This window comes from Lepus europaeus, chromosome 2 (assembly GCF_033115175.1).
Source record: "Lepus europaeus isolate LE1 chromosome 2, mLepTim1.pri, whole genome shotgun sequence".
Classification (NCBI taxonomy): domain Eukaryota; kingdom Metazoa; phylum Chordata; class Mammalia; order Lagomorpha; family Leporidae; genus Lepus; species Lepus europaeus.
In genome coordinates, this window is record NC_084828.1 from 155,492,610 (window position 1) to 155,514,042 (window position 21,433).

The 21,433-nt window shown below is 41.5% G+C and overlaps 1 protein-coding gene across 1 annotated transcript in view; it reads right to left on the minus strand.

The window, feature by feature from the left end:
• EFHB (EF-hand domain family member B) overlaps positions 1–21,433 on the minus strand; it is a 65,345-nt gene that overhangs the window by 24,802 nt on the left and 19,110 nt on the right. Inside the window, exons 2-6 of the mRNA XM_062215173.1 lie at positions 21,203–21,265; positions 20,614–20,757; positions 18,112–18,292; positions 16,623–16,733; positions 6,607–6,736 (exon numbers count right to left, since the gene is read on the minus strand). Coding sequence (XP_062071157.1) covers positions 6,607–6,736; positions 16,623–16,733; positions 18,112–18,292; positions 20,614–20,757; positions 21,203–21,265 — 629 coding nt within the window. The remainder of the gene's footprint in view (positions 1–6,606; positions 6,737–16,622; positions 16,734–18,111; positions 18,293–20,613; positions 20,758–21,202; positions 21,266–21,433) is intronic.

The following is a 21,433-nucleotide window of genomic DNA, read 5'->3' on the forward strand; positions in this document are numbered from 1 at the left end:
TCACCTCCTTGGAACCCTAAAATCCTAAAACCTAATATCTAGTACCTAAAGTATTTGCAGCTGCTAAACATGCATATGGTATCATTGTAACTTAAAAAGAACAAATGTAGTTTCAAAAGAAATTCTATGCTGGGACCAGCATTGTGGCATTGTGGCTGCAATGCCAGCATCCTATATGGGTGTCAGTTTGAGTTATGGCTGCTCCACTTCTGATCCAGCTCCCTACTAATGGCCTGGGAAAAGCAGAAGAAGATGGCCCTTGTGCTTAGGCCCCTGTTACCCATGTGGGAGAAATGGAAGAAGGTCCTGGCTCCTGGCTTCAGCCTGGCTCAGCCCAGGTCATTGCAGCCACATGGGGAGTGAACCACTGGATGAAAGACCTCTCTCTCTCTCTCTCTCTCTGTAACTCTTTCAAATAAATAAATAAAATTTTGTTAAGAAAGAAAGAAAAAATTCTAGGTTAAAAAGAAAGTTTTGCAGCCAGGGCTGTGGTGTAGCGGGTTAATATACCCCCTGCAGCATCAGCATTCCATAGGGCATTGATTTGAGTCCTGGCTGCTTTACTTTCCATCCAGTTCCCTGCTAATGCACCTGGGAAAGCAGCAGAAGATGGCCAAAGTGCTTGGGCCCTTGCACCCACGTGGGAGACCCAAAGAAGTTACTGGCTCCTGGCTCCTCGCTCCAGCCTGGCCCAGCCCCAGGGATTGTAGCCATTTCGGGAGTGAATCAGCACATAGAACATTTCTCTCTCTCTCTCTCTCTCTCTCTCTCTCTCTCTCTCTCTCTGATTTATTTATTTATTTGAAAGTCAGAGTTACACAGAGAGAGGAGAGGCAGAGAAAGAGAGGTCTTCCATCAGCTGGTTCACTCCCCAACTGGTGGCAAAGGCTGGAGCTACACCGATCCAAAGCCAGGATACAAGAGCGTCTTCCAGGTCTCCCACACAGGTGTAGGGACCCAAGCACTTGGGCCATCTTCCACTGCTTTCCCAGGCCATAGCAGAGAGCTGGATTGGAAGTGGAGCAGCTGGGACTCAAACCAGCATCCATATGGGATGCCTGCACCACAGTCAGTGGCTTTACCCGCTACACCACAGCGCTGGCCCCCCTCTCTCTTTTTTAAAGGTTTATTTTATTTTTTATTTATTTGAAAGGCAGAGAGAGAGAGAGAGAGAGAGAGAGAGAGAGATCTTCCATCTGCTGATTCACTCCCCAAATGGCTGCAATGGCAAGGGCTGAGCCAGGCTGAAGCCAGGAGCCCGGAACTTTGTCTAGGTCTTTCAAGTGGGTGCAGGGGCCCCAGGACTTGGCCATCTTACACTGCTTTCCCAGGTGCATTAGCAGGGAGCTGGATCAGAAGTGGAGCAGCCAGGTCTCAAACTGGCGCCCATATGGGACACTGGCATTGCAGGCAGAGGCTTAACCTGGTATACCACAACTCCAGCCCCGCTGGGGGTATCTTTATGTCCAGCTAGGGCTCTTGATCTCCACAACATAATTTAAGGATTACCATCCCCACAACAAAAGGATATAAAAAGATAACTTGAGTCCAACATTGTGGTGTGGTAGCTTGACTGCCACAGGAGATGCCAGGATCTCACATGAGCACAGGTTCTAGTCCCAGCTACTCCACACTTGATCCAGCTACCTGCTCATGCACCTGGGAAAGCAACAGAAGATGGCCCAAGTGCTTGTGCCCCTGCTACCCACATGGGAGACCAGGATGGAGTTCCAGGTTCCTGGCTTCAGCCTGGCCCAGCCCTGATAATTGTGGCCATCTGGGAGGTGAACCAGCAGATGGAAGATCTCCTCTTCTGTCTGCGTGTCTCTCTGAAACTCTGCCTTTCATATAAATAAATAAATCTTAAAAAAGAAGGAGGGGGCAGTGCCGTAGTGTAGTAGGCTAAGCCTCTGCCTGCAGCACCACATCCCATATGTGCACCAGTTCAAGTCCCAGCTGCTCCTCTTCCAATCCAGCTCTCTGCTAAAACCCTGGGAAAGTAGTAGAAGATGACCCAAGAGCTTGGGCTCCTGCAACCATGTTGAAGACCTAGAAGAAGCTCCTGGCTCCTGGATTCAGATCAGCCCAGCTCCAGCTGTTGTGGTCATTTGGTGAGTGAACCAGCAGATGGAAAACCTTTCTCTCTGTCTCTCCCTCTCTGTCTGTAACTCTACCTCTCAAATAAATAAATAAAATCCTTAAAAAAAAAAAAAGGACAACTTACATCCAGTAAGCAAGTGTATGGAGAAATTATAATATGCTCTTATAATAAAAACAAAATAAAATAATAGCAAAGTGTTTTTCTAGTAAACAAGCAAATATTTGTGTGTGTGTGTATACACATACATACATACATATAGTGAAAGGGAGGAGGAGGGAATCTAAAGTTGGGAAAATTCTGATAAAACACTCAGTCTGTAAATACAATTTCCTATAATTCAGCAATATGAATCAAAAATTATAAAAATGCTTATGCCCTTTTATCTACATCTGAGAACCAATAAAGTAATAATGCACAGAACAATTAAAAATGTTGAAAAGTTTTATGTATAAAAATGTTTGCAGCCTCTTAGACTATAACGGAAAAAGGAAAAATAATTATAATGCTGTCATGAACACTAACAATGATTAAATTGGGTCACATTAACAAGAATGAGCTCTACATACTTTTTAAATGTTAGTTATGAAAAACATAGAGCTATATCCATAGGTAGTTATTTTATGTTAAGTGAAAAATCAAGACATAAAATGGGATTGCACCATAGTGAAAACTACACAAAAATCTACATAGGAATCCACACAAGAAAAATACCTACATTAAAATTATAATAATGGTTGAATTAAGGTGACAACATTATGGGTGATTTTATTTTGCCAATTTTCTGTAATACAATTTTGTTACTTCTATCATTATGATTCAGTGAATAAAATTTATTTATAAAACCACAAAATTACAACAGCACTATTTAGTAACATTAAAATTAATAAATTCTCTATTGCTTTGGTAAAACTAAAAATAATGAACATTAAATTCTTAAATCTCCATTTTCTTTTAAAAATATTTCTCATACTATTCAAAGACTGAACCGAATAATTTTCTGGAGAAGAGTGACACTCTGTGGAGAAACAAAAGAAGAAACATAAAGTAATTCACCTCTTATTTCTCTATTCCTCTCCTACTGTGAGAGGGAGGGAGAAAAATAAAAAGAACATGAGCAAAATCAGAATCAATGGCAGTTTAAAGGTCATAATTTGAACAAATAGAGTTGAAATCTAGGAACCAGCTCCAAGGGGAGTAATTAAGAGCATTCAGGGAAGATAAGAACAAAGACATTTTACTCTAAAATGTCTTGGATTATGCTTCTGGGAGAATCAGAACTTACCTATGGGCAGTCATGTTATGTCAGAATATCAATAACTGTATCATCATTACACAGCCTCACAGCCCTCACCAACCAACTCAGATCAAGTCTTTGTGTGCCAGTGAATTCACTCATTCAGCCACTCAAACACACATACTACCATCTGATTATTTAAACCAATGGTCATAGACTATAAACAGACAGTGTCTTACAGAAGAAATATATCCCTTAAATTAGATGCCTCAAAATGTAAAGAAACATGTTTGGCTCCAAGTTTATAATAGAAATCACACTGAAGAATGAAGTAATGAACTTTCTTTTACACCCAGCAAACCAAAAGAATGAAGATTTGTGCCAGTATTTGTGGCACAAGTTAAGCTGTCACCTTTGTCACTGGCAACACAGTTTGAGTCCTGGCTTCACTTCTAATCAAACTCTCTGCTAATGTGTGTGGGAAGGCAGCAGAAGATAGTTCAAACACTTCAGACCCTGCCATCACATGGGAGGCCTGGATGGAGTCCCTGACTTTAGGCTGGCCAAGCCCTGACCCCTGTGGCCATTTGGAGAGTGAACCAATGGATAGAAAGTCTCCTCTCTGTCACTCTGCTTTTTAAATTAAAAAAAAAAAATCTTAAAGAAATAAAGTGTATTTCTACTCCTTTAGCAGTAATATTCCAATTGGTTTCATGACACAAAATGTATGAACAAATAAAACATTTTCCATGAGTGAAAAATGTTCTCTTGAAGGAACTGACAACACACTGCGTATTACTCTCATAAACTTAGTATTTGTCTATAATATCCCAAATCATTGATAAATACTTCCTTGTTAATGCCCCTAAGTTGCTGCTCTAAGAATGTTCTTTTTGTTTGTTTGGTTTTGATTTTTGCTAATCTACTGTGCCATTGCACCAGCCCTTCTCAGGACATTCTTGAAGTTCACACTGTTGTTAATGTACTTATTTCACATCACATCTTTCATAAATGAGAGCAAGTCCATATTTTAAACCTTTAAAAATTAATAATCCATATTTGTTATCTCCCTTAAGTATACATTTGTACATTATATTTAATTATAAATCCCTATAATATAGTCATTAAATACTTAAATCACAAAAAAAACTTAAATCATATCTTCATGCTTCCTTTGTGCATGATTTAACCATGTTAGTCATGATAAATTAATGAATACTTGTTATGAATATCTCTTCTATATCCTAAAAAACTATTTCACACATTTCTTCTGTGTGTGCTTCACCATGTTTATTTTGAATAATTCAAGTATCAGAAACTCCTAACAAAGGAATGGAGAGGAATGAAAATCATATTGCAAGCCTGTAAGCAGGTGGTCAGAGTTGTGGCACAGCAAGTTAGATGCCACCTGCAACACCCACATACCATATGAAAGCCATATACGTCCCAGTTGCTCCACTTCTAATCCAACTCCCTGCTAATTGCCTCCAAAAGCAGCAGAAGATAGCCCAAGTTGTAGTTGCCGCTCCTGGCTTCGGTCTTGGCCAATCCCTGCCATGGCTGCTCTTTGGGGCGTGAACTAGCAGATGAAAGATTACTCTCTCTTTCTCTCGCTCTCTCTGTCTGTGTCTCCCTCTCTCTGTTACTCTGCCTTTCAAATAAATAAATAAATAAATCTTTAAAAAAAAAAAAAAAAAGCCTGAAAGCAGGTGAACATATAACCTGTGCCTGTAAGCCAGGTGCAATGGTAAAGAGCAGTTTCTGGAGCTGAACTGCCTGGGTTTCCTTCCTACCCCAGTCCTTCTGAGTTGTAAGCTCTTAAGCAAATGATTAAAACCCTGGGGCTGACACTGTGGCGCACTTCATTAATCCTCCGCCTGTGGCGCTGGCATCCCATATGGGCACTGGTTCGAGTTCCAGCTGCTCCACTTCCAATCCAGCTCTCTGCTATGGCCTGGGAAAGCAGTGGAAGATGGCCCATGTCCTTGGGCCCCTGCACCCATGTGAGAGACCCGGAAGAAGCTCCTGGCTCCTGGATTCAGATCAGCCCAGCTCCAGCTGTTGTGGTCATTCGGTGAGTGAACCATCAGATGGAAGACCTTTCTCTCACTCTCTGCCTCTCCTCTCTCTGTAACACTCTGTCTTTCAAATAAATAAATAAATCTTTAAAAAAAAAAAAAAGCAGAATAGATCTACCCCTACCATTACACAGGACTGTGGTTATTTATTTCCTTTGGGAGCTATGATAAACTACCATAAACTGGTACTTACAACAACACAAATGTATTCTCTTATACCTCCAGAGGCCTAAATTATGACACAAGGTGTCAGCAGGTCATGTTTCCTCCAAAAGCTCTAAGGAAGAATCCATATCACACTCTCTTCCAAAATCTGACAGCTGCTGACATTACTCAACATCCCTCTGTTTATAGCCAGCCACATCACTCCATCTCTGCTTCCTTGTTCATATCACCGTCTTTCTGGATATCTCTTTCTCTTTGGTGTCAGTTCTCCCTATGCCCTTCTAAGGATATTTATCGTTGTATTTAAGGCCTCTTCATCTCAATGAAGAATCACCTCTTCATCTCAATACCTGGAATGTAATGACATCTCAAAGACCTTTTTCCCACATAAGGTAATATTAATAAATTCTGGAAATAAGAACCAGCACTTATCTCTTGGAAGAAAGTGGCACCACTATTCAAAATCTTCAATTCACTACACTACTGTTGACAATCAGAGTTTTTAAGATAACAGAAAACCTCTCAAAGTTTAAGCATTGCTTCAAAATAAAACATAACACAAAAAATGAAGAACTGATCCCACCTTGATTTCCTGGGGAAGAAGTCACATATAGAATGAAAACATAAAAAGGTCACAATTTACAAAAGTGAAGTAAGATAATCAGATGCTGAATGATAAATGTCAGGTTAATTACATGTGACATAATCATCTTGGTAGAGATTTAAAAGCCCATTATCTTTAAGAAACACAAATAGAGTTGATCCCATATATTTAAAATATATATTCATGTATTTACCTTTACTTATAAAGGCATGAAGTAACTTCAGAAAGTTACTTCAGAAACACAAAGGAAAGTTTCATGGTTATCTCTAGAGGACCAGACATTTCACTGTATATTTCTATTAATTTTATGATTGAATCATGTCAATCTATTACCTCCTCAAAAAATATAGAAAATAAACTTTCCTTTAGGTCCATATGTCGAATATCTAATACTTATTCCTGAACGCAGTATAATTAAACTTACATTTGCAGTTCATGGAGCCAATGTAAAGTTTTAGCCATGGTTCGTCCATCATTAAAATGTGGTGTTGCAACGCCATACAAGTTAAACCTGTGGAAACTTGATGGATCATATTTTCGGTTCTTTGCTTCTCCTGTGGGTGTGGAGGTCAAGGAAATGGAAAGGAAGACTTCTGGCTTAAGTAACGCAAATAATCTTATCTTGTAACAAGCACATTATGTTCCCAATGACATTAAAAAATAAGAGTTGGACAACGGTATTGAAACAGTGCAGGAAATTGCACAGATTTGACTACAGATGATAAAAGCATTTCCCTATGTGAACTGGAAGACCAGTGGGATGCTACACACAGAGTTCCTTACATTAATATTTCTTTTTTTTTTTTTTTTTTGACAGGCAGAGTGGACAGTGAGAGAGAGAGACAGAGAGAAAGGTCTTCCTTTTGCTGTTGGTTCACCCTCCAATGGCCGCCTGGCGCGCTGCGGCCAGCGCACCGCGCTGATCCGATGGCAGGAGCTAGGTGCTTCTCCTGGTCTCCCATGGGGTGCAGGGCCCAAGCACTTGGGCCATCCTCCACAGAGAGCTGGCCTGGAAGAGGGGCAACCGGGACAGAATCCGGCTCCCTGACCAGGACTAGAACCCTGTGTGCCGGCGCCGCAAGGCAGAGGATTAGCCTATTGAGCCGCAGCGCCGGCCCAAAGTTCCTTACATTAATATTTCAAAAATCATTAAGAGAAAACCCCAAAGACTCCATCAAAAAAAACTGTTAGAGTTAATAAATGAATTCAGTAAAGTTACAAGACACAGTCAATACACAAATATCTGTGGCATTCTATACAAAAATAATGACCTAATCACAAAAGAAATCAAGAAAAAATCTCATTTACAATAACAACAAAAATTAAGTGAGGGGTGGGCATTTAGCCTGGTAGTCAAGATGCCAATTAAGATGTCCACAGCCCATACTGGAGTGTCATCTTGGCTCTAGCTTCCAATTCCAGCTTCTTGCTAAAGCAGATCCTGTGAAACAGCAGTGGTGACTAAAGTAATTTTGTTCTTGTCATCCACATGAGAGACCAAGAGTGAGTTCCTTACTTTGGCTTGGGTCTCAGCCCAGGGTCACTGTGGACACTGGGGAGTGACCATCAGATAGGAGCTCTCTCTCTCTCTCTCTCTCTCTCTTACTCTCCATATGTGCATCCTTTTGATTCTCAAATAATTTGTTTAATTTTAATAAATAAAATACTTAGGAATTAATTTAACCAAGGAGTTGAAAAGTCTATACAGTGAAAACTATAAAACACTGATTTAAAAAATCAAAGAGGACATAAATAATGTATGCAACTGGATGACATCATGTTGAGTAAAATAAGCTGTACAAGAAAGACAAATACTACATGTTCTCCCTTATATGTGGGAGCTAAAATTCTTAAAAAAGAAAACAAAGAAACCAAAAAAAAAAAAAAAAAGGAAAAAGAAAAAGAAATGCCTGTGTGTGTCAGTATTGCTGCAAATATAGCTTTGTAAAACTTGGTTTTATATTGGGTCCAGCACTGTGGCTGCAGTGTCAGCACTCCATATGGGCACCAGTTTGAGTCTTGTATCCTCCAATACTGATCCAGCTCCCGCTAATGTGCCTGGGAAAGCAGTGGAAGATGGGCCAAATGCTTGGGCCCCTGTACCTACAAGGGAGACCTAGATGAAGCTCCTGGCTCCTAACTTTGGCCCAGCTCTGGCTATTTTAGGCATTTGGAGTGATCCAAGGAATGGAAGACTTCTCTCTCTCTGACTTTGCTTCTCCCTCTCCGTGACTCCTCCTTTCATATAAATAATTTTTAAGAGAAATTTTGTTTTATACCTTTGTCAAAACAATGGTTAAGAATGTTATATTATTTTAAAAATAGTACATATGATGTGATTATGGCAAAATGTTAAAAAAGCATTAAATCTATGTGTGTTCATTAAAAAAAGGGACACAAAAAAATGAAAATGTATCATATTATTAAAATATCCATACTACACAAAGTAATATACAGATTCCATGCAGTCCAGATCAAAATCTCAACACCATTATTCACAGAAATACAAAAAAAAAAAATCCTAACTTCATATGGAAACACAAAAGACCCAAATAGCCAAAATAATTGAAAAAGAAAAATTTGAAATTAAAAAACATATTATAATGCCATAATAATCAAAATAGTATGGATGTGTCATAAAAGCAAGACACATAGACCAGTGAAACAGTGAGAGAGCCCTGAAATAAACTCAAACATATAGGGTCAGCTATTTTTTTTTCTTTTAAAGATTCATTTATTTAAATGGCCACAACAGCTGGAGCTGGGTCTATCCAAAGCTAACAGCCAGGAGCTTCTTCCAGGTCTCCCACACAGATAAAGGGTCCAAGAACTTGGGTCATCTTCTAGTGCTCTCCCAGGCCATCAGCAGGGAGCTGGATCAGAAGTGGAGCAGCTGGGACTTGAATTGGCAGCCATATGGGATGCTGGTGCCTCAGGCATGCTTAACCCACAGCGCCATCCTAGACAGCTAATTCTCAACAAGAACACCAAGAAGACACAATTGAGAAAGGATAATCTATCTATTTAATAACTAGTGCTTGAAAAATCACATTTCCACAAGCCAAAAAATAAAATTAGATCCTTACACTGTATGCAAAAATCAGCTCAAATTAAATAAAATACCTAACCAAAACCATAAAACTCCTTGGAAAAGCAGGAAAAGCCTCTTGACATTAGCTTTGGCAATGATTTCTTGGATGTCATGAAAAAAAAAAAAAAAAACTCAGGCTACAAAAGCAAAAGTAAACAAATAGAACTACATCAAACTAAAAATTTCTAAACAACAAAGAAAACAGTCAACAAAAGGAAAAGGCAACTTACAAAAAAATTTGTCAACCATATCTCTGATAAGGGAATAATATTTAAATTTATATAGAACACATACAACTCAATAAAAAAAAATGCACCCCAACTTAAAAATGGCAAGGGATTGGCACTGTGGCACAGAAGGTTAAGTCTCTGCCTGCAGTGCCAATACCCATATGGGATGCCAGTTCAAGTTCCAGCTGCTCCACTTACAATCCTGCTTCCTGCTAATGTGCCTGGGAAAGCAGTGGAGGACGGCTCAAGTGCTTGGACCCCTGCATCTACGTGGGAGAAATGGAAAATCTCCTGGCTCCTGGCCCCGGATCAGCCCAGCCCTGGTCATTGTGGCCATTTGGGGAGTGAACAGCAGATAGAAGAGTTTTCTCTGTCTCTGTCTCCCTCTCTCTCTCTCTCTCCTTTTCTCTCTATATCTCTGCCTTTCCAATAAATAAATCTTTTTTTTTAATGGCAAAGGACCTCAATATTTTGAAAGTAAGTAGGGAAATTATACTGAAGGACGATATTAGTGATAAAAACACAGGTCCTTGCATTGTTACAGAAATCCTGAAGATCAGAGGAAGAATTGCCACACTTTGGGAACCCAGCAGAACTTTCCACTATGCTAAGACTGAAGAGGCTGGAGTTTAGTAGCCGTTCTCACAAAGCTTTAGTGAGATCATCAGAACATTTGCAATCTTTGTATTTCACTGTAATCACTTAACTCATTTTGGTAACACTGAAAGGATGACTGTTGGCTGAGAATCCAATAGTGAAGTCTCCTTTATTTAAGGTCTGATGCTGAATTTTTTTCAAGTCTTTTTTTTTTTTTTTTTGAAGATTTATTCACTTGAAAGTCGGAGTTACAGAGAGGAAGACACACACACACACACACATACACAGAGAGAGAGGGAGAGAGAGAGAGAGAGAGGGAGGGAGGGAGGGAGGGAGGGAGGGAGAGGGAGAGAGAGAGAGAAAGAGAGAGAGAGAGAGAGAGAGAGAGAGAATCTTCCATCTGCTGGTTCACTCTCCAAATGGCCACAAGGGGCAGGGCTGGGCCAGGCTGAAACTGGAAGCCAGGAGCTTCTCCTGGGTCCCCTACGTGAATGAAGGGGCCAAAGCACTTGGTCCATCTTCCACTGTCTTCCCAAGAGCATTAGCAGAGAACTGGATTGGAAATAGAGAAGCCAGCACTCAAACTGGTGCCCAGATGGGAGGCCAGCATTGCAGACAGCAGCTTAACTTGCTAAGCCACAGTGCTGGCCCCTAGACTTGATGTGGTGGTAGTTTACTATTTCTAGATAAGAAAGTAGCATTGAAACTAGAGAACAACCATGAGGGTAAGACATGATAGGGAAAAGAAATTCAGTCTCAATAGTAACCCAAATAATATAAATAAAAATAGTAACAGGGGCAGGTATTCTAGTGCAGCAGGTTAAGCTGTTGCTTGCAATGCTGGCATCCCATATCAGAGTGTAGCAGGTTCAAGTCCTGACTGCTCTGCTTCCAATCTAGCTCTCTGCTAATTTGTCTGATAAACCAGTGGATGTTGGCCCAATACTTGGGCCCATGCCAACCATGTGGGAGATCAGGATGGTGTTCCTGGCTCCTGGCTTCAACCTGGCCCAGCACCAGCTGAGGCAGGCCATCTGGGGAATGAATCAATATATGGAAAATATCTCCTTTCTTGGTCTTTTCTCTCTCTCTCTCTCTCTCTCTCACACACACACACTCTCTCTCTCTCTCTCTCGCTCTCTCTCACACTCTCTCTCTCTCTCTCTCTCTCTCTCTATATATATATATATACACCTTTCAAATCATGAAGGCAAATTAAAACAGTTATTCAGGCTGACAATTTGATATCTAGAGTGAAAATTTCCAATGCTCAGAAACCCAGGAATGAAACCTAAGGGAACAACAGGCCCCATCCACAAAGCTATATATTGGGGCCAGCACTGTGGCATAGTGGGTAAAACCGCTGCCTGCAATGTCAGCATCCCATATGGGTGCTAGTTTGAGTCCAGCTGCTTCACTTCCGATCCAACTCTCTGCTATGGCCCGGGAAAGCAGTAGAAGAAGATCCAACTGCTTGGGTCCTACACCTGCATGGGAGATCTGGAAAGAAGCTCCTGGCTCCTGGCTTTGGATTAGCGCAGCTCCGACTGTTGCGGTCATCTGTGGAGTGAATCAGTGGATGGAAGACCTCTCTCTCTCTCTCTCTCTGCCTTTGCCTCTCTGCAACTCTGCCTTTCAAATAAATAAATAAATCTTTAAAAAAAAAAAAAGCTATATAGGCTGGCGCCACGGCTCACTAGGCTAATCCTCCGCCTGCGGCGCCAGCACACCAAGTTCTAGACCCAGTTGGGGCGCTGGATTCTGTCCCGGTTGCTCCTCTTCCAGTCCAGCTCTCTACTGTGGCCCAGGAGTGCAGTGGAGGATGGCCCATGTCCTTGGGCCCTGCACCCGCATGGGAGACCAGGAGAGGCACCTGGCTTCGGATCAGCGCGGTGCACTGGCCGCAGCGTACCGGCAGCAGCATACCGGCTGCAGCGGCCATTGAGGGGTGAACCAACAGAAAAAGGAAGACCTTTCTCTCTCTCTCTCTCACTGTCCACTCTGCCTGTCAAAAAAAAAAGCTATATATTAACAATAATATAGTTTTGTAATATTGAAAAATCCAAAATAGATACTGATACAAAAAGATAATCCAAATATTTCATAAGACTAAGAAAAAAACAGCCAGTGCCGTGGCTCAATAGGTTAATCCTCCGCCTTGTGGCACCGGCACACCGGGTTCTAGTCCCAGTCGGGGCACCGGATTCTGTCCCGGTTGCCCCTCTTCCAGGCCAGCTCTCTGCTGTGGCCAGGGAGTGCAGTGGAGGATGGCCCAAGTGCTTGGGCCCTGCACCCCATGGGAGACCAGGAGAAGCACCTGGCTCCTGCCATCAGATGAGCGCAGTGCGCCGGCTGCAGCGCACCAGCCGCGGCGGCCATTGGAGGGTGAAACAACGGCAAAAAGGAAGACCTTTCTCTCTGTCTCTCTCTCCCTGTCCACTCTGCCTGTCAAAAAAAGAAAAAAAAAAAGACTAAGAAAAAACAACAAATGGAAAAAAATGTATTATCAATGGTGTGAAGCAACACACACATATGCTCATACAGATGAACATGTAAAGAAAAACATCAATGAAAGGGTCATCCGTGGAAGAGTGGGAATTGTAGGTGACTTTCTTTGAATACTGTATATATCTATATGCCTTGCATTTTATCTATCACTTCAGCCATGACTACAGTTAGGTGTGTTTGAAAGATATTATAGATCTATACTTATTGCTATTGAATGTTGCCCTTGACATATTATTTTAAGTCAAAGAATTTAAATGTATATAGCAGGTTCCTCAAAGGCATGGAGAGTACCATCCCGTTTATCTAAAGATAAATGGCTCATCTGGCCCGGGCCGTGGCTCAATAGGCTAATCCTCCGCCTTGCGGGGCGCCGGCACATCAGGTTCTAGTCCCGGTCGGGGCGCCAGATTCTGTCCCAGTTGCCTCTCTTCCAGTCCAGCTCTCTGCTGTGGCCCGGGAGTGCAGTGGAGAATGGCCCAAGTGCTTGGGCCCTGCACCCGCATGGGAGACCAGGAGAAGCACCTGGCTCCTGGCTTCGGATCAGCACGGTGCGCCGGCCGCAGCGCTCTGGCCGTGGCGGCCATTGGAGGGTGAACCAACGGCAAAGGAAGACCTTTCTCTCTGTCTCTCTCTCTCTCTCTCTCTCTCTCTCACTGTCCACTCTGCCTGTCAAAAGTAATAAAAATAAATAAATAAATAAATGGCTCATTGGATGAGGATTAGAAAAATGTTCAATTTATTCATTATAATTATCTCTGGTCAATGGGATTTCAAACTTATATTTGCTTTCTCCTTGTTTTTTTTTTTTAAGATTTTATTTATTTATTTGAGAGGTAGAGTAACAGACATTGAGAGGGATAGACAGAGAGAAAGGTCTTCCTTCTGATGGTTCACGTCCCAAATGGCCACAATGGCCAGAGCTGAGCCAACTTGAAGCCAGGAGCTTCTTCTGGGTCTCCCACGTGGGTGCAGGGGCCCAAGGACTTGGGCCATCTTCTACTGATTTCCCAGGCCATAGCAGAGAGCTGGATTGGAATAGGAGCAGCCAGGACTAGAACCAGCTCCCATATGGGATGCCAGTGCTTCAGGCTAGGGCATTAACCTGCTGCGCCACAGCGCCGGCCCCTTCTTGTGTTTTTTAATGATAGTTAAATTGTCTACAATGATAGATAGATAGATAGGTAGATAGATAATAAAAAATACTTTCCTGTGTAAAAATAAGGACAATATTTAAAAGATCAGATTCTATGACTTTTCAAGTTACTGAGGCCATCCAATGGGGCTGTGGGGCTGTGGGCCCCTCAGAGATAGGTAGAATGTTTTTCACAAGCAAGCTGCCAGCTGTAGCTGGAAAGCCTGTCTCCAGACCAACTGACATCTCCCCAGCTAATAGCTTCTTGTGCTGCTTGTGTGACCCTGTGGCTTTAAATCACACCTTAAGGGTGAGTGCAATCTTTCACTCAGAGCTGGCAGGGGAAGGGGCTGAGCCCCTGGGGAGAGTCAGACTGGTTCCAGGAGATCCAGGTTTCTTGTTGACCTTGTGGCTTTAAATCACACCTCCAGGGTGGCTGCAATCTTCCACCCAGAGCTGGCAGAGGAGGGGGCTGAGTCTCTAAAGAGACAGACAATCTCCAGGAAACCCCTGCTACCTCCTTGAGCACCAAGCCAATCAACATACATATATGAAACCCCCTGTCCAGTGGGCACCCCCACAGGATGACCCAACAAACAGATAGTAAGTAATGCCTTAAAAACCTGGGACACTTCCTCAAAGCCTGTGTCCCATTCGGGTACTCTGCCTGGTCTCCTCTTAGACCAGACGCTTTCTCTGTCACTTGCCAATCAAATAAAAGTTTTTGCCTCTTTGCAAACTGTTTCCTGGCTTTTAATTTCTATACTAAGCTGAGAAAAAGAACCCACGAGACTCGCTCCAGCAACTGCCTTCCCCTCTGTGACCGGTAACACTAATGAAACTTTATAAAACTTGATAAATGAAGGTAATATCAGTCATGTTATGGCACATTAAAGTTCTCAAAATATAAAATAAAAACCTGCACTAATTTTCCTTAAACTATTAAATGATATCTCATTATAGGTTGTCTATACTGGTACATATGTACATGTGTATATATATTAGTATACATATTCACTGACACAGTTCTTTTTTAAAAAATTAAAAGGCATTATACTAGATTGTTCAATAGATGCTAAACTTTTACAAAAGATGAATATCACAAGACAGGAAGGGAGAAAAGGAGGGAGGAAGGAAGAGAGGGAGAGATGGGGCTGAGGAAGTAGAAAGGGGAGATAGGGAGAGCAGTCAAGGTTGTGAGAAGGAATGCGGTGTCCGAATGAGTAGAAACAGTGGCAGTCTGAATGGGAGGGGAAAGACAATATCAGGTCTGGGAACGAGTTAGGGAGTGAAGGGAACTAGCAGAGATTGGCTCTGAAAAAAAAAAAAAAAAAGCAATGGTAGACAGTAGAGGAAGAGGGGCAGGAGACAAGCGTCAGCTATGCACAAAAGTTTAGGAGTAAGAGCATAGAAAGGCAGTACGGTGTCAGAGGGCAGTGAAGTTATAGGGGAGAAAAGTAAAGAGATAAAAAATAAAGAGCAAGGAAGAGAGGGTGTTGTGCTGTGGCTCTTGTTCTAGCTCCTGCAGACTGAGTGCTTGAATCATGCACAATCGCTGGGCTTTTTCAGGACAGTTATCAGAGTCTAATTCTTAATACTCACCAGGAATGTACTCAGCATCAACATACTGGCAGTTACATTCTATTTTACAACACTACAAAATAGAATGCCGTTTAGTTCTATAGAATAATTCTAGTGATAGCTACTTACTATAAGACACAATCACTTAATAATGATAGCTAATAGTTACAAACACTATGTTCCAGGCATCATGTTAAATATTTTCCATGTACTCACTTAATCCACACTATAACCATTTGAAAGGTAAGAATAGATGATGAGGGGGCCAGCGCTGAGGTGTGGTGGGTAAAGCCGCTGCCCACAGTGCTGGCATCCCATATGGTTGCCTATTTGAGACCCAACTGATCCACTTCTGATCCAGCTCTCTGCTATGGCCTGGGAAAGCAGAAGAAGATGGCTCAAGTCCTTAGGACCCTGCACCCGCATAAGAGACCTAGAAGAAGCTCCTGGCTCCTGGCTTGGGATCTGCCCAGTTCAGCCACTGTGGCCATTTGGGGAGTAAACCAGCAGATGGAAGATCTCTCTCTCTCTCTCTCTCTCTCTCTCTCTCTCTCTCTCTCTCTCTCTCTGCTTCTGCCTCTCTGTAACTCCACCTTTCAACAAATAAATAAATTTTTTAAAAAATAGATGATGATCAGATAAGTATATTGCCCAAGTTCTAAAAGACAGTAAATGGAGGAGTTAGGATTTGAACCTGATTTTCACTATCACCCAGGATGCTTCATATAAAACTAAGCACTTAGAATAAGCCTGACATTTGAATAAGTACTGTAATCTTTTGAGATTTATTTACTTATTTGAAATACAGAGCTAGAGAGAGAGATTTTCCATCTACTGGTTCACTCCCTGATGGCCACAATGGCTGGAAGTGAGTTGGTCTGAAGCCAGGAGTCAGGAGTCTCTTCCTGGTCTTCCACAGGAGCCCGAGCACTTGGGCCATCTTTAGCTGCTTGCACCCATAAGGGATGCCAGCACCACAGGCAGAAGCTTTACCTGTTATACCACAGTGTCAGCCCCAAGCACTAAAATTTTCAAACCTAAAAGCACTAAAACAAGACTAACATTTCATCTTTCTTAACAGCTTCTTTCCTTTTATTGATACATATATTTCTATACTTTACATATAAAACGCATAAGTATATATGTTCCCATCTATTGGGATGTGTGGCCTTATGAACAATATGATGCTATCATTTATTGGGCACCTACAATATGTCAGGCATCTCATGTGATGCACATTATCTCCTTTATTACTCTTCATAAAGCTAAGGATCCCAGATTTTACACTGATGGACACTTACCTACGTAGTAATCATTGTGAGAAACAACATACAAATCATGTCCTTCCTTTCTTTCTTTATATACTTCTTCATAGGATTTTGGTGGATTCACCACATCTCTAGCAGAGGATTCTGAAGGAGGAATTAATGAAATCAGTTTTAATGTATTTTTTCATTTATTTATGATGTATTTTATTTGACTAAGACAAATGACAAGTGAAGCACACTGATCGTACAACTGCAGAGATATTCTGGAAGACCACAGAGTCAGTGTAACAGATTTATCAGGAAAATCAAAACCAGTCTAGGTGCTGTGGTGCTAGGGAATCCCACTTTACCTGGTCATTCCCTAGACTTCTAAAGAATAAAAAACCCTGTCTTGGCTAATTGCTTACATTGTCCCGAACCATGTTCCAAACCAAGTTAAATTCCCTGTCCTGAGAATCTGTGGGCAATTTTTATTTTAGTTTGCTCCAGACTTCTCAAGATGATCTAAGCAAATCTGACTCACAAATTAAAAACCCTGATGCCTCATTGGGTTGCCATGGCGTGAACTTTGGCAGCTGTGGGCTGAAACCCATACCATGAGTCTGTTTTCATCTGTGTCTCCATCCTCAAGGCAGCAAGAGGCATGAGGGAAATCTGAAATGAGGGAGAAAGACCTTTTCTAGTACTACTAGTCTCAAATCTAGGTAAGAAGTCTGTTTAATGGCTGCTTTCCCATAACGGGTGGCCCCCACTTTTGCGTACAGTGAATTATTTCATTTTCATTGTTTTATGCAATAATTTTAAAGGTACCCACATTCACAATTTTATTCTTCCTTTCTACCTCACAGTATATATAAGTTTCCTCTCTTTTGAGAATACCAGAAAGGTGATCCCACTCAAAATAACACTGTGAAGCAACATCTCCTTTAACATTCACCAAACTTATTTTCCTCTAAGAATTTGCTTCATAAACAGCTAATTGAAATGAACACATCAGAGGCATTAGTGGAAATAAAACACACAAATGTATGTCTAGTAGAAAAAACTGCAGTCCTCACAGCTGGGGAGCCAACTTTCTGAGTCTCCTCCCTGTCTTAACCTATGTCTGCTCTCTTCACTGACATCTCTACTCCAAAACCTGAATTTCTATTGCCTTGGCACATGTAAATTCTAAGGACTTTAGTTCTAAGAGTAACTTTCTTGCCATGATCACATCTTTCATTCTAGAACCATCATTTATACCAAGGGTGGGGAACATCCAGCTTGCAAAATCATTTGGTCTGGCCCTACCAAAGCAACTGAAGGTTGGACTGAAAATTCAATGAATCTGAAGCAGTCTAATTTTCAAGTTGATAACCGTATATGGACACAAATGATGTTATAAATATCTAAATGATCCCTGGAAGAAAACAGGTTCCCCACCCTCTGATTTAGACCATCACCAAATACCAAACCAATGCTATATTTAATCCAATTTTCCAAGAAGACTTGGAAAATTATTTTTCCAGTTATTTTTTACTACCTCTGACAACTGCCGTTCCAAATGTAGTATTGATTACATCCAGTCCTTGAGGCAATGCTGGTGTTTGATCATACGATTTCCCTAATGGTGCCCGTTGGTTGGTAAAATATATAGATTCCTTTTTATCTTTAATTTTCTGTTGAAATGTGGTAATAGGTTGTGGGTTTATCAACGTGCTTGCCTAAAGAAATCATATAATGCACAGATGTATTAACAAAAAGCATGCTAAATGGAAAACTGAAACCTTAATCAATAGCTGGGGAGAGGAAAATAAATAATTATGGAAAAAACATTTTATCATCACACAGGCTTCACTCCCCTTAAAATTAACTGTCAGGACTGAGACCGAGGAGCTTAAACACACCTAAATAACAATCTCTCAGGGGGCGGCGCCGTGGCTTAACAGGCTAATCCTCCACCTTGCAGCGCCAGCACACGGGGGTTCTAGTCCCGGTTGGGGCGCCGGATTCTATCCCAGTTGCCCCTCTTCCAGGACAGCTCTCTGCTGTGGCCCGGGAAGGCAGTGGAGGATGGCCCAAGTGCTTGGGCCCTGCACCCGCATGGGAGACCAGGAGAAGCACCTGGCTCCTGGCTTTGGATCGGCGTGATGTGCTGGCCACAGCGGCCATTGGAGGGTGAACCAACGGCAAAGGAAGACCTTTCTCTCTGTCTCTCTCTCTCACTATCCACTCTGCCTGTCAAAAAAAAAAAAAAAAAAAGATTCAATTGACTAAAAGTTTTATGAAAAGAGCTCCGAAATTACTGGATTCAAATATTCAAGAAAAGTGATAAAAACAAGCACAAGAACCATTTTATTTCCAGATACATAGACCCGATCTTTTGAATTAAGACTGTCCAGTCTACCAAGAGGAAATAACATTCTTTTTTTCCTTTTTTTTTTTTAAAGATTTATTTATTTATTTGAAAGTCAGAGTTACACAGAGAGAAGGAGAGGCAGAGAGAGAGACAGAGAGACAGAGAGACAGAGAGACAGAGAGAGAAAGATGTCTTCCATCCAATGGTTCACTCCCCAATTGGCTGCAATGACTGGAAATGCGCCGATCCGAAGCTAGGAGCCAGGAGTTTCTTCCAGGTCTCCCATGCAGATGCAGGGACCCAAGGACTTGGGCCATTTTCTACTGCTTTCCCAGGCCATACCAGAGAGCTGGATTGGAAGTGGAGCAGCTGGGACTCGAACTGGTGCCCATATGGGATGCCGGCGCTTCAGACCAGGATGTTAACCCGCTGTGTCACAGCGCTGGCCCCTCTTTTTTTCTTTTTCAATGTGAATGAAAAGAACTTTTTTATTCCATCCTTTATATTTAATTGGCTATTTTAATAAAAGCAGTGTCAGTCAGATATTCAGCAATACTTTTCTTACCCTACCTGTTATTTTCTTATATGAGAAATGGTAACATACCAGCAGATTTATCGTTTTTATTCATTTCATTTCCATAGTAATTTACAATACGCTTTTTTCCACATTTAACTCACCCTTGTAACAACACTTGAAGATGGTCGCGCATTTTAAAATCACACATCTTTAGATGGACAGACTTCGAGGTAGTAACGGAAATCATCCAACAAATTCTTGCTCTAATTTTGGTTAAAATTATTGAATTCACCAAGGGTAGCAGTAATTGCAAGACTTCGATAGAGTCTTGAGTGGGTACAGCACTGACCAAGAGATAGAGTGGGTACAGCAATAACCAAGAGAAATGCCTCTGCCTTGGTAATTTGGATCCCTTTCTCTCTCATTGATGGAGCAGGATAAGAGTCCTACTCTGAACAGGATAAGAGTCCTACTCTGAAGTTGGCATGCCTCCAGTTCCCCACTGGGGTCAAAGGCAAGGCCGGTGTCACATTTTCACACCACCTTTGTTTCTGGGTCCTAATGAACCTCGACTCAGCCCAGTCACTTGTGGCCACCACTTCATACCGCACGTCCATGACACAATCTGCATTGTAAGCTGAGACTGCTCAGTCATCTAAAATCACAGATGTTGATAGCTCTGAATGTCCTCTCAATTTCTCATTCATCCACTGATTTTGCATCCTCTCCTCTTCAAGCCAGCTCTCCTCCCAGGCCAGCCAGGTAATCAGGAAATAACACTCTGACTGCACCTGCGCTCCTGTCTACATAAGTACTCTGTAGTGCCTGTAGGGTCACCGAGGCTCTGTCCTCTTCATTCTCTAAGGAGGCCTGACAGCACTTCTCTTGACTGTGGAAAAATGAGGTGCAACTTGGTTTTCAGCATCTGAGGGCAGAATATTTTGTGACTTAAACCATTAATTCCTTCACACCACCTTGGCTACTGCTGCCTAGAGTTTGTTCACTGCTCAACATTAACAGTTTAAGAGGACAGATTGAGAAAAGGCTGATTAAAAAAAAAAATCTGGCAGGAAAGGAGACTGGAACTGATACATTTCACTAATACCTCATTAGTGCATTGTCACACTGGTATATTAATAACACACAGGGGAAAAAAGAAAAGAAGTTACCGGTATTGAAATTTTAGATCTTATTCCATGTGTCAAGTAAGGTGCAATTTGGGGATCATTTGCTCTGCCATAAAATACTCTCTCTGCTCCAGGAGGTGGATATCTGAAGTTGTAATACTTTTTTGCTTCTTCTGGAGTAATTGGCTACAACGAGTGAGGCAACAAAATAGAATTAGTAAAGATAGTTTTAAAATATCAACAGAACTGAAATACACTAATCAATGAACATTCCTAGTTACACACCTACATTAAGTGTTTGGGAACAAAGGCTCCAAATACTGAAAATTTCCCTAAAAACATTTGTTTATTTATATAAAACCTAGAACATATTTATAAAGTTATATTTAAGGAACAAGCAGGAAGTATTATCCAGGTTAGAAGTATACCATTATTCCAACTGAAATAGATGGAATCCCTTGCAGTTTTTGTGGAGCTAGAAATTCTAAGCCTGCAGTTTCCTCTTGGATGGTATCCACTTAACCACATTAAATTTATACAACATCCATACGGCACATTGAGAATTGTCTCTCTCTTAAGACTTATGTGGAAATCAAAAATAGAAATATAAAGGTATATTGGAAGTGCTCACCCTAGGAAGTTTTTCAGTTAAGCAAGTTGCAACTCTGTGTCCAATAGGAATAACTTTCCCAGCCTAAGGAAAGAAGCCATAATAGATCATGGTCAGAGAAGAAGTGGAGCATTTTGAAGAGCAAAATAAAATTTACTTCAGACTTGGCCAATGACGCTGAAAAGTTTCAACTACTTACATGAAAAAAAATGAATATTAATTCTAAAGCAACCCAGATTCAACAAAAACATA